We start from the raw sequence: 12659 nt of genomic DNA, 5'->3' as shown, positions 1-12659 counted from the left end.
AAATCTTCTATCTTTTCTCTTTGTCAGTCTATCTAATGATTTCTCAATGTTGCTGGTCTTTTTAAAAACCAACTTTTGATTTTTTTTTAATTTTCTCTATGGCTTTCCTATTCCTCATTTCATTTAATTTTACTTTACATTTATCACTTCTTTCCTTCTACTTTCTTTGGGATTAGTTTGTTCTTTTTCTAAAGTATCTTAACGTGGAAGCTTAGGTTACTGAATTGAGATCTTTCTTCTTTTCTAATGTAGGTGTTTAAATCTATAAATTTTCCTCTAAGCACTGGTTTTCCTGCATTCCATAATTTCTGGCATGTTGTGTTTTCATTTTTATTCATTCCAAAGTATTTTCTAATTGCCCTTACGATTTTGTTGACCCAAGAGACACTTAGGAGTATGATATTTAATTTCCACATATTTGTGAACTGCCTAAACATCCTTTTGTTATGATTTAAAATTTCATTCCACTGTAGCTAGAGAATATACTTCATGTGAATAAATATATGTAGGCATGGTTTGTGGCCTAGCAGAAGGTCTATCCTGAAAAATGTTCCATGTGCACTTGAGAAAAATGTGTATTTGCTGTTGTCATATAGAGTGTTCTACAAATGTCTATAAGAGGTCTAGTTGGTTTAGAGTATTGTTCAAGTCTTCTATTTCCTTGCTGATCTCTGTCTAATTAATCTATCCCTTATTGAAAGTGGAATATTGAAGTCTCCAACTTCTATTTTTAGAGTATCTATTTCTCCCTTCATTTCTGCCACTTTTGCTTCATGCATTGGGGGGCTCTGTTGTTAGGTGCATATGTTTATGATTTTATATCTTCCTGATATATGGACTGTGTTTACCATTATAAAATATTTTTCTTAGTATGTCAAAAATATTTTTTCTTAAAATCTATGTTGTCTGGGGGCACCTGGGTGGCTCAGTCAGTTAAGCATGTGACTTTTACTTTTAGCTCAGGTCATGATCTCAGGGTCATAAGATTGGGCCCCCCTTCCAGCTCCACACTCAGCCCAGAATCTGCTTGTCCCTCTCCCTCTGCATCTCCCTCTGCTCTGCTTGCTCTCTCTCTCTCTCTCTCAATCATAAATAAATAAATAAAGAAAGAAAGAAACAAACAAACAAAATCTTCTTTAAAAAATCTACGTTGTCTGATATTAGTACAGCCATCACAATTTGCTTTGGTTACTGTTCGCTTGGCACATTTTTCCATCCTTTTATTCTCAACCATTTGTGTCTTTGAATCCAAAATATGTCTCTTAAAGACAATATATATTTTAATCAATTTATCCATTTTGCTAATTCCTGCCTTTCTATTATAGGGTGTATTCCATTCACTCCTAATATAATTACAGATAGGCAGGATTTATGTCTACCGTTTATTTTCTATATATCGTATCTTGTTTTTTCTATTCCTCCATTACTACCTTCTTCTGTGTTAAGTAAGTATTGTCTACTGCACCATTTTATTATTTTTTTAAAGATTTTATTTATTTATTTGACAGAGAGAGACAGCCAGCGAGAGAGGGAACACAGGCAGGGGGAGTGGGAGAGGAAGAAGCAGGCTCCCAGCAGAGGAGCCTGATGTGGGGCTCGATCCCAGGACTCTGAGATCACGCCCTGAGCTGAAGGCAGATGCTTACCGACTGAGCCACCCAGGCACCCCTACTGTACCATTTTAATTCCCTTGTTTCTTTCACTATATATAGTTATTTTATTAGTGGCTGACCATCTTAATTTAAGACACTCTAGTTCAGATTAATTTTAACTTAATTTAGAAAGCATACAGAAACATGGTACCTATATAATTGCTTCCTCCCCCATGCTTTGTGCTGTATTGTCATATGTATTGCATCTTTGTATATCATAAGCTCATCAACACAGTTTTGTAAATATTGCATTATGCAGCTGTCATTTAAATCAGGTAGGGAAAAAAGAGTTACCAAAAGACAGTTATATTGTCTTTTCTATCTTCATATATAGGTACATTTACTGGTACTCTTCATATTTTGTACAGATTTGAGTTACCATTCATCATTCTTTCATTTCATCCCGAAAGATTCCATTAGTATTTCTTATAGGGCAGGTCTGTGACAAAGTCTCAGTTTCTGGTTTTGTTTACCTGAGAATGTCTTAATTTCTCCCTTGTTTTTGAAGGAGGAAGGATGGTTTTCATGAATACAGAATTCTTGGTTGACATTATTTTTCTTTCAGCACTTTGAATGTCAGCCCACTGCTTCCTGGTCTCCATGGTTCTTGATAAGTTATCTTTTAATCTTATTAAGGATCCCATTTACCTAGTGAGTTATATTTCTCCTCTTTCAAGAGTCTCTCTGTCTTTGGTTTTCATCTGCTTAACTTTAATGTATCTAGAAATGGCTTTCCTTGAGTTTCTCCTATTGGAGTTTTTTGAGCTTCTTGAACCTGGAGATTAGTATTTGTTCATCAAATTTGGGAAGTTTGGGGCCATTATTTTTTCAAATATTCTTTCTGCTCCTTTCAATCTATCTTCTCCTGAGACTTCCATTATAAATATGTTATATACCTGATGGTGTCCTACAGTTTCTGGGGCTCTGTTCATTTTTCTTCATTTTTTTTTCTTTCTTTTGCTCAAACTAGATAATCTCAATTGACTTATCTTCAAGTTCTATTATTCTTTCTTCTTCTAGCTCAAATCTGCTATTGAACCTCTCTAGTGAATTTTTCATTTCAGCTATTTTACTTTTCAACTCCAAAATTACTCTTGTTCTTCTTTATAATTTTTACCTCTTTGTAGTGTCTCTTTGTTGATACATTGTTTTCATGCAGTCCTTTAAATCTTTAGACATGGTTTCCTTTATTTCTTTGATTATGTTTATATTAGCTGATTTAAATTTTTTTTTTCTAAATTCCAACATTTAGGCCACATCAGGGACAGTCTCTACTGACTACTTTTCTTCCTGCAGAGAGGCCATACATTTTTTGGCATGCCTGATCATTTTTTGTTGAAAATTGGGCATTTTAAACAATATAGTGTGGTACCTCTGGAAATCAGATCCCGACCCCCAGGTTTTGCTGCTATTGTTGTTTTGTTATCATTGTTGTTGCTATTGCTTTGTTTAGTGTCTTTCTTGGATATTTCTATAATGTTTGCATTCCTTGCCACTGACATCTCTGCTTGATTAGCTTAGTAGCCAGCTAGTGACTTTTCAGAGACCTTCTTAAATGTCTTGAACCATTAAGACTGCCACCTTTTGCAAAGGGGCTCTTTGTGTATGTTGGGACATTCCCTCAACACTCAGCCAGGTAGCTTACACCTCTGCCTCAAGTTCAGCCATAGAGTAGAAATTAGAGCCCTCTGAAATCTTTTCTAGGCACATGCACATGCCCTCTAGATCTCCAGGAATATGTCAGAGCTTTCCAAAGCCCCCAATGGGTATCTCATTCCCCATTTCTTCCTTTCATGTTTTTGGCCAAGCTCTTGCTTGCCCTACTGGTATTGGAGTCTCAGGCAACTATAATGTTAAACACCCTAGGGATAGAACTTTTCTCACAGAGCTAGTCCTAAGTCAGGTGAAGTAAGGAGAAGCCCTATAAATGGGGAATTTCTAGGTCGCTTTGAGACAGGTTAAATAGTGACAAGACTCCAGGCGTGTGAGTTCTTAAGGAGCTACAAACCCAGTCTTCCCCCTCAGATGCTAAAGGGCTGTTTTCCACAGCTAATGTAGTTATAAGGCTATTGGTTTTCAAGGTTACCCCAAAGCTATGGAGAAGGGAAAAGGAGGCAGAGAAAAGGAGTGGCCCAAAGCCACTCCTACAAAGGTTCAACATCTTTTCATCAATAAACACCCTTTAGATTGTTGCAAACCTTTTGGTTAATTTCCAGAGTTCTGAAAGTTAATTTTGACTATTTTTGCCAGGATCCTTTTTGCTTTTACAGTGTTGGTTTTCTGAAGTATTTAATCTACCATTCCCTCCAAACACAATTTTAAAGAAATCTTGCCCCAGTGTGGCTGGAAATTTGCCTACAGTGAAACACACTTCTGAGGAAACAGAAGTTAAAAAGAAGCAATGGGGTAAAGACTTTTTAAAGGATAAACAAACAGCCACCCGTTGTTGCCTCTAGGGTGGAGAACTGGAGAACTGGGACATAAGAAGAGGCAGAAGGTTTAGCCTTTTGTACCTTTTGAATTTTGTACCATGTTCATGTGGTACTGATCCAAAAAAAAATGTAATATACTTATAAAAGAAGACAGTAGGTACTTTAGATTTTCCCCAAAGACCCCATGAGATGTACTACACACTGTCTGTTTCTGAGAAAATCTCCACCTACTTGAAGCGTCTGTTAACTACTATTAGCCAGGACCATTAACTACCAAGGATAGTAAGACAGGTAGTTTTGACTTAGGAACTCTTCCTTTTTCCGTTCATTCTTTTTCTTATGGACAATTACATCCCCATGGTCTAACTGCCTTTTCTCCCCCACAAAGCCACTCCTTGTAACATGTGTTGGAATACACATCATAACCTGAACTTCATTGCTCTTCTCACAATTGTAATTATTTAAATGAGCAACTAAATGTTTTATTTATGCTTCAAGAGGGAGAGCCCATAGCAGCCTTATTCACTGTTATAACCCCAATTTCCAGGATAGTACCTGACACATATAAGTGCTTGGCAAATCCGTGTTGAATTAAATTGAAATGCCTTTACATTGTGCAAGGCTTTAGCACTTGATGCAAGCCCAATAAAGCATCATGAGGGCTCTCTACCCCACTAGCAAAAAAATGAGCTCAAGATTTCCAGGGTACTCCCCTGGAAAACAGTATTTCCTTCTAGATCTTAATGGGCTTTAGAAAATTCCTATAGTAAATGATCAGAGAAACAGATGCCAGAATAAACAAGTCTGTGGCTATGCTTTAACAAGTGAGGCTATAACAATTAAGCTGAAAAGTAACTTTCCTTTATCACTATTAACTTTGATTGAAAACCTTTTCTTAACAAGCAGGTCAAGCCATGACATTCCCTACATCATCCCCACAACATACCCCATTCCCCCCCAACAAAAAACTTCTTATAAATGGTCACACTGAAAGGCTGGCTTGGTTCACTTTTCCTCCCAAGTCCCTACAGCACTACTAGTCCAACTACTTTAGACTTTGGAATCTGGTTTTCTAAGGGGCTTCAATGAACAGGGCAATAATGCCTCCACCAAATTCCATTTGACACTGGTTAACACCGACTAATAACAGTACCATATGACATACTTATTACATTGATCTGACTTTGGAGAATATCTAAAATAACGCCATGTGTTCTAAGGCACTAATTAAATATCACCAAGATAATGACAGGATATCTGCTGAGAATGTATATTACATCACCAACTCCTCCCTGCTATATATGACATATACATATATGTATATGACACCATACCCACCCAAAAGGAATTAAACGTTTTGGTTTCTCTCACTACAGAGCTATTCAAGACAGAATGAAAGGCCGTCAGGTTGACACGTTTCAGGAAGCATTCATCAAGAAGATAATCAGATAAGTGAGCACAATTCAAGTCATCTACTTATGCTTGACAAATCAGTTTGATTTTCCCCTTGCCTACTCTTCCAGAGTAAAGGTGAATTGGCTCTAAAGTTTATAACAGAATCAATTTCGGCTCCTTGACTATAAGCAAGACAGTTGCAGCCCAGAAAACAAAGAATTATAAAGCCAGGAGGAACACTAAGGCTTACTGACCAAAACTCTAATTTTACAAATGGGAAAACTCGGGTTCATAAAGCTAAAGACTTATTCAATGTCATAACAGCAAGCTAGTGACAGAGTTGGAACTAGCAACCAGATTCTCTCTGTGTCAAGATAGAAATGGCTCCCCATTGAGGATATTAAAGATCAAATTTGCCTCACAGACGGAATCAACCCATCCTTCCAGGAAAGAACTTACCAGACAGGTGCCCCAGTTGCCAAAGTAAGAGCTGAACAGATACCCCAAAAGGTCAACTTAATGTAAATATCTAAAACTCCTGTCTCTAAAAGTGTAGGATATAAGAAAGTGGCATTTTTAAAGAATTTAAGACTAGGTTATAAAAGCTATACAAATTATACAATTTCTACTTTATCAACTTCATGTACATTTTTAGTACAGAATGCACCTTTTATATTTTTATTTTTTAATGTTTTTAAGTTTATTTATGCAAGTAATCTCTGCACCCAACATGGGGCTCAAACTCACGACCCCGAGATCAAGAGCCGCATGCTCTACTGACTAAGCCAGACAGGCACCCCTCTTTTGTATTCTTTAAAAACATGATAAAGCTGCAAACCTGGGGCCCCAGGAAAATGACTTACCAAGGTCACAGATCCCATTAGTAACAGAACCATACCCGGCTATCTAATCGTCATGTCTAGGGTTTTTTCCCATTATACTATCATTCTGCCTCTGCTCCTATGCAAACAGTGCCCAGTAGTGCTTCCCCAGAGAAATCTCTATCTGAAGACTATTGCCTTTCATTTCCCCAGCCCATTAACATCCAAGACTCTTAGACTAATACAGTTAGATCATATAGCTCAGGAGTTGCAACAGGATTAAATATAGGCTGTGAATGTAATTTATTTAGTTAGCACTTTAAAAAAAAAGAAAAGAAAGAAAGCAAAGGCCATTTGAATGGAGTGAGGCTACTGTATTTTACCCCAACCACTCGAGCCCTATTAATCCATTTCCAACAGCTTTATACTTTTCTCTATTCTCCTTGGCCTCTGACAGCATTTGAGCCTGTGATCCCTGAATCCAGATCAGGTATAATTAACAGCACACCAAAGTAAACCTAGTTAATAGAAATGTGAAATACGGCATTATAGTCTACCATTAGCTACTTTCATTGCCTTACCAATAAAAATCCATTTAGGGTTTTTTTTTTTACATTAACTAGTTATATCAGAGTTCTGCCAACTACTACTAGTGAAACAAACCCAACCTGCCACCTATTTTTGTATGCCTCCCTCCCCTAGCTGAGGTGAGAATGGCTTTTATATTTTTAAACAGTTGAAAAATTCAAAATAAGAATACTTTGTGACACATGAAAATTAAGTGAAATTCATATTTCAGTGTCAATAAAGTTGTATTAGAACACAACCACTTTCATTCCATGTACATATTATCCACGGTCGCTTTTTCGCAACAATGGCAGTTAAGTAATTGACACAGAGACCGTATGCCCTGCAAAGCCTAAAACATGGCCCTTTACGGAAGAGGTCTGCTGCTGACCCCTGAGCTATATCAAAGAGAATTTAGGGGCACCTGGGTGGTGCAGTCAGTTAAGTGTCGAACTCTTGGTTTCGGCTTAGGTTGTGATCTCAGGGTCATGAGATTGAGCCCCGTGTTGGGCTCATGCTCAGCATGGAGTCTGCCTAAGTCTCTCTCTCCTCTGCCCCCCACCAAATAAATAAATCTTTTAAAAACGGAATTTAAAGCTGCCAAATAACTTCTGAAAAGTCACAAATGTTTGTGTGGGATTGCTCACACCTCACACATCACTCTCAGATGAATCTTCCTGAAGCACAGCTCAAACCGTGCCTCTCTCCCACCAAAAACATTTTTAATACTCCCTCTATCTATAAAGAAAAATCTGAAGTACTTAACAGGTCCCTGCACAATTAAGGCCTCAACCTTCCATTCCAACCTCATCTCCCAAAACTCCCTTCCTGTGACCTGTCCAATGCAGATGACTTGAATTATCTGCTGTCCCTTCACATCCTCTGTGTCATTCCTACTACAAGAAGTGCCTCGTCCTGAATACAGTGCAACAGTTACTTAACACCTCTGAACTTCAGTTTTCCCATCTATACAATGGGAACAATAATCCTTACCTCATAAGGCTGTATTAATATGTTAATGCCTGGTTAAACAAGCAATAAGTATGAATTCCGTCGAATTCCAAAGCTACTTCCTCCTTTGCTTTTCCTTGTCCTCCCACCAAGAAATGAGCTCTCCTACTAGTGTCATGTGCCACGATAACCACCTGTTCCATTCTTATGGCTCTGATCCACATCTACTGCCTTACATGATAGTGATCTCTGCCCATGTCTTTTCTCTCCTACTAGTCTAGGAACTCTCTGAGGACAGGATCCATGTATGACTAAGACTGCCACATCTGTGACAGCACTGAGCACAGTGGCTTGAATACAGTACGTGCACAAGTATTTACTGAATGAATGGTATGTGTTCGCTGAACTATATGTAACATTTATTAGGTGTTTCACGTTGCCTTGTGATATAAGCAGGAGCCACATCACTTGTTCTGAATAATTCCTAGCCTGAGTGCTTAGAAAATATTCAAACAACACCAGGGACCAAAACTGCCAACATAAAAACAACAGACAAACAGAAAAGCGGGCAATGTGTTCACCTTCCAGAGTCATGGTGTTTTTATTTTCCACTAGTTTAAGTTATAATCATCAGCTTGTACACCAACGATTATAAATAGATCACATTTAAAGGGGGATAATCAACCACTTCACCAAGGGGGACATGTTGAGTATTGTTCATAACACCAATTACCTCTGAGCACAGATGTAAGTAAATCTAAATATCCAAAAGGGGCCTATGTTTAATGAATAAATCATCACACAAAGTTGTGACTTACACCTTATCTGGAGCTCTGTACAAAATCAGACACAAGCAGGATAAATGAAGAAATCCAGTTCCACCTAGGCTAACAACTTTAACAAAAACTGCAGCTAGTCTTTGCAGCGCAACGCACCGAGTTTCATTGGTTCCTAGAAACACTAGCCATTTGATTTGCTAGGCCATTTAGTAAGTTAAATGGAAAGGTGTCAATCATTCTTTCTGACTTGAATGCCAGGCTCCAAATGCCAAAATGAATCCCCACACATGAATACAAAATTAATTGCTGAGACATGCCAATGTAGGGAGTGACATTTTCCAATAAGATGACAGCAAAAAGTATGTTTCCAACTACTGCTTATTCATTTCCCTTCAGAAACCTACTGAAAAACACACACTCACCAGCAGATACATTATTAGCCTAAAGACGTATTATCAACAACTTTCTATGCTTAGCTGTTTCCATTTACAAATGGATAATCCATTAACTCCTTTGAGTCTCACAGCAACCCTGTGAGGTGGGTGTAATCACCCCCGTTTAACAGATGAAGTCAGCAATCTGTGCCATCTTATCCCAAGATGGTGAAGCCAGGTCTTCTAACTCCAGTTTCAGCGTTCTCTTTTCCTGTTTCCTCCAAACAAAGCAAAAGCATACCTTTTTTTTGCTTCCGCACTCATTCTCAAAAAGCTAGCACAGTGTGAGGAAGCAGAGTGGGAGCATAAACATTACTGTGGTCAAGACAGTGGGAAACATCCCGCCTTCGCCGCCGCCTAATCGTGTTTTTAGAATCATGCAACTTAAAGGAAAGAAATGGAGTGTGGGTTAGCTGCTGGGTTTTATTTCCTCCCTGCCCTATTTTGGCTTTCTATGGATATTCAGAGACAGAAAACCACCCTGAATATCAAGAAGTCCCACCGGCCAAAATATTCTTTGGATCTTCCACCCATCTGCAAAAGTTTAGGCCTGTATAACTGTTGACTCTTACCGGTCTCAGAGAAGAGGGAAAGAGTAAGAACGACTACTTGCCCCTAGCGTACAAAAACCTGCCCTCCCTCGAATGTATTATTGAACTGTTTATTGTCTCTTAAAAATCTTAATCTCTCTGTAGCTGGTCATCTTTTAGCACACTTTCAGCTTACCATACACGTCGCAAAACCGTTCCCTTCCTGGGGCTTATGAACAGCTACATTTGACTGTAGATACTACACCGAGCAGTTTGTCATCATAAGTAAAAATTTTAAAAATCCAAACATTCTCCCCTTTTCCTTTCAATGAACCCTCAATCTTTCTAACTACGTCTGTGACATAACCTGACTATCTTTAACCTCTCAATGAATTCTATTAAGGGGCAACACACCCCAAAGCCTAGCCTATACGTCTCTAAGGATCAGCATTTCGAATACCCCAACTTTAAGGTGCTGCTAAGAGTGTGCTCTTGTTTGTACCACAATACAACAAAAAATGAAATAATCAAATTCAATCAAATGACCAGCAGGAACTTGGACAATTTATATATTCTGACCAAAGTGGGCAGACAACACTGGCAGTGAAAGCACGGACTCCCAGGAGCAAACCAAAAGAGCTGCACAAAAATACCACCTGGTAGCAGTTATCACTGCACACCCAAGCCTTTCTCCCTGCTCTTCATTGGCTCCATCTGCCTTAAGAAGGTCCCCACGCTGGACTTAAACACAGGTTTTTGGGGATAAACCCATTCAGAACAAAGTTATAAGCAGACAGGACAACTTTACCAGTGACTCTGACCGGTGACTTTATTTTTTGCAATCATTTTTCAGCCAAGAAGAGAAAAAATTATCACTCCACCCAATCACTATCCTCCATTCTTCTGGGTATATACTTTGGCACAAAGGGCTGGCTTGCCTGCACTCTTGTTGGGACTGTTTATTATTCTTTCTCTTACTCCAAGCCTTCTGCCAACTAGCAGAAATAAAAACTCCACACAGTGGGGAAGGGGGGTAGGGTCCCCCAGGTGTCAGCTGTGCCCACTGGGAAAGCCAAGCTACTAGGTGAGGTTCCTTCAGACCAGTGGCCCTTGACCCTAGCCCTGAATATGCTCCCTGGGAGCTGGGCTCCTTGTGCCAGGTACTAGGCCAGTGTTTGTTTCACCCCCAAGCAGAACTCCGTGGCACTTGAGGCCATCCAATAATTCTGAGCTTAGACTGACTCTGACCATAGCTCAGGAACTTGAAGGAAAAAAAATTACTGGGACAAAGGTGCTTTCCTTAGAAAACAGGTTGATAGAGAGAATTTTTGTACTGCCCCCACACTCATCCGTCAGCAACCAGAGGCCAGGACATGACTATTACTCAAGCTGCCGACTTCAAACCTCTCTTCTTCAGGAGGTGCTAGAGCAGTTGCCTGGTCAGCTTGAACGTCTCCTTATCCAAGACATGAGTACTAAACATGTCCAACAGTACAGGCAAACTGTCCCATCAGAACAACAACCTGCCAAGCAACTTTAGTTGTAGAGCAAGAGGGTCCTTGGCACAGTTACAGATCAAGTCTTAAGAGGTCAAGGCCACTAAAGTTCTAGTTATACTGACCACCTTCCACTTCTATTGACCCCACTTCTGAAGTGCTCGGAAACCCACTCGCCCCAGAGAACTGGATTGGGAAGCACCCTGAATCCTCCCTGTCCCCTGCGGTGTGGCCAGAGCCACTGGCTTGGGGAAACAGCTCATCCATCGAAGCCTTCCACTTACTTCTCATTGCGCTGATAAGCGCGTTGCCATCTTTGATCACGTCCTTAATGAACTTATTGGTTCTCTCCAGCTCCTGCTCGTAACACTTGAGCCTCTCACGGAAATCGGGGCTGTCCAGGTAGCAGTCGCTGAACTCCAGCGGGGGATGCCCCATGGTTCTGCTGGCGAGGATTGAAAGAACAGAGGAAAGACACAAAGACCGAGAGCATCAGCGGCACAGTAGGGGGGAATAGATGGGAGGAACTGAGTGCGGGACCCACCTGGGAAACTCACAGCCTCCCTCCTTTTCGAGCACAGGTACCTGTTCCGTTGAGATTCCTGGGTCGAGCTGGCTGGTCTGTACCGGAAGCGGGCGGCCGGCAATTGCTTCAGGTGACACGGAAAGCTAACAAATGCAATCCGACCCCGGAGGGGTTCTGCCTAGCAAGCAGAATGCCCCCAAGGCATTGCCTCCCCTGACAGGCAGCCCAGCCTGCCTCCGGAGACCCCCGGGATCCTTCCTGAGCAATTGCAAACGTGCCACTTCGGCCCGCCCAGGGTGGAGGCTGGGGTGGGCGCTGAGACTGGAAGCCTCCTCTCCTCGCTCCTCTTTCGCGAGCAAGCTGAAGATTTCCTTTGCCGAACTCCGCGGGCAACCCTTACTGCACTATCCCCTCCCCCTTCTTAAAGCCAGAGCTGCCGCCCCGCCCCAGAGCGAACCTTTGTGCCGAGCCCCAACGCTCGGGCTCCTCCTTCAGCTGTCTTCCTCGCACCCTGGGATTGCGTTACCCAAATGTTCTTGCTCCCAAGAGTTCTTCCTGGTCCAAGGGAGCCGGCCTGCTGTCCTGTTAGGCGTGGGAGGGGTTAAGCCCGGGCGGCAATTGAAACGTAGCCTTCCTCCCTATAGACACCCGAGAGGGAAGAGGAGGGCGATATTGCTACGCACAATAGCTGCGGTAGCCTGGCGCTTCCCTACGGAAACTGGGGAGCAGTCGGCGCCCTAGGACTCCAGCTGGAAAGCGTGGCGGCCTGGGAGATGTAGTCTTTCCGTTTCTCACCCCATGACTCCTCCCTGCGATCTCCCCACCACCCCGCCAGGGCGGAGGCTCTCCAAGCAAGACTTTCCCAGCCTGCTCCAGGCTCTCTCCTCAGGCCCAGCCTCGAGGGGCAGGTGCGGAGCACTGGAGCCTAAGAGGAAAGTTTCCAAAACGAGCGAGAGAACCAGGGAGGAGTCGGTTGTGGGAGGCCATCTCTCACTTCCAATTACTTGGCTGCATTTTTTTCCTTGCTCTCTTTCCAGCCTCCCTCTGAGGGAGCAACTTCCTTTCCCCTTCCCTTG

General features: G+C 41.4%; 1 protein-coding gene across 6 annotated transcripts in view; it reads right to left on the bottom strand.

Annotated features, from left to right (window-relative positions):
• The window catches only part of OPHN1 (oligophrenin 1), a 521428-nt gene extending 509072 nt beyond the window's left edge, over positions 1 to 12356 (bottom strand). For 2 of the 6 annotated variants that reach the window (XM_045795440.2, XM_087859646.1), the window contains exons 1-2: positions 11643 to 12018; positions 11342 to 11502 (exon numbers count right to left, since the gene is read on the bottom strand). In XM_045795440.2, the coding sequence (XP_045651396.1) occupies positions 11342 to 11495 (154 nt within the window). In that variant the 5' untranslated portion in view covers positions 11496 to 11502; positions 11643 to 12018. Of the gene's footprint in view, positions 1 to 11341; positions 11503 to 11601; positions 12019 to 12040 lie in introns of those variants that run through there. The other 4 variants (XM_045795443.2, XM_045795441.2, XM_045795445.2 and 1 more) reach the window with 4 other exon arrangements.
• Positions 12357 to 12659: the final 303 nt, after the last annotated feature.

This window comes from Ursus americanus, chromosome X (assembly GCF_024610735.1).
Source record: "Ursus americanus isolate L20-20 chromosome X, mUrsAme1.1.p, whole genome shotgun sequence".
Classification (NCBI taxonomy): domain Eukaryota; kingdom Metazoa; phylum Chordata; class Mammalia; order Carnivora; family Ursidae; genus Ursus; species Ursus americanus.
The sequence above is the reverse complement of the archived record's forward strand: the minus strand, read 5'-3'. Positions and strand labels throughout refer to the sequence as shown.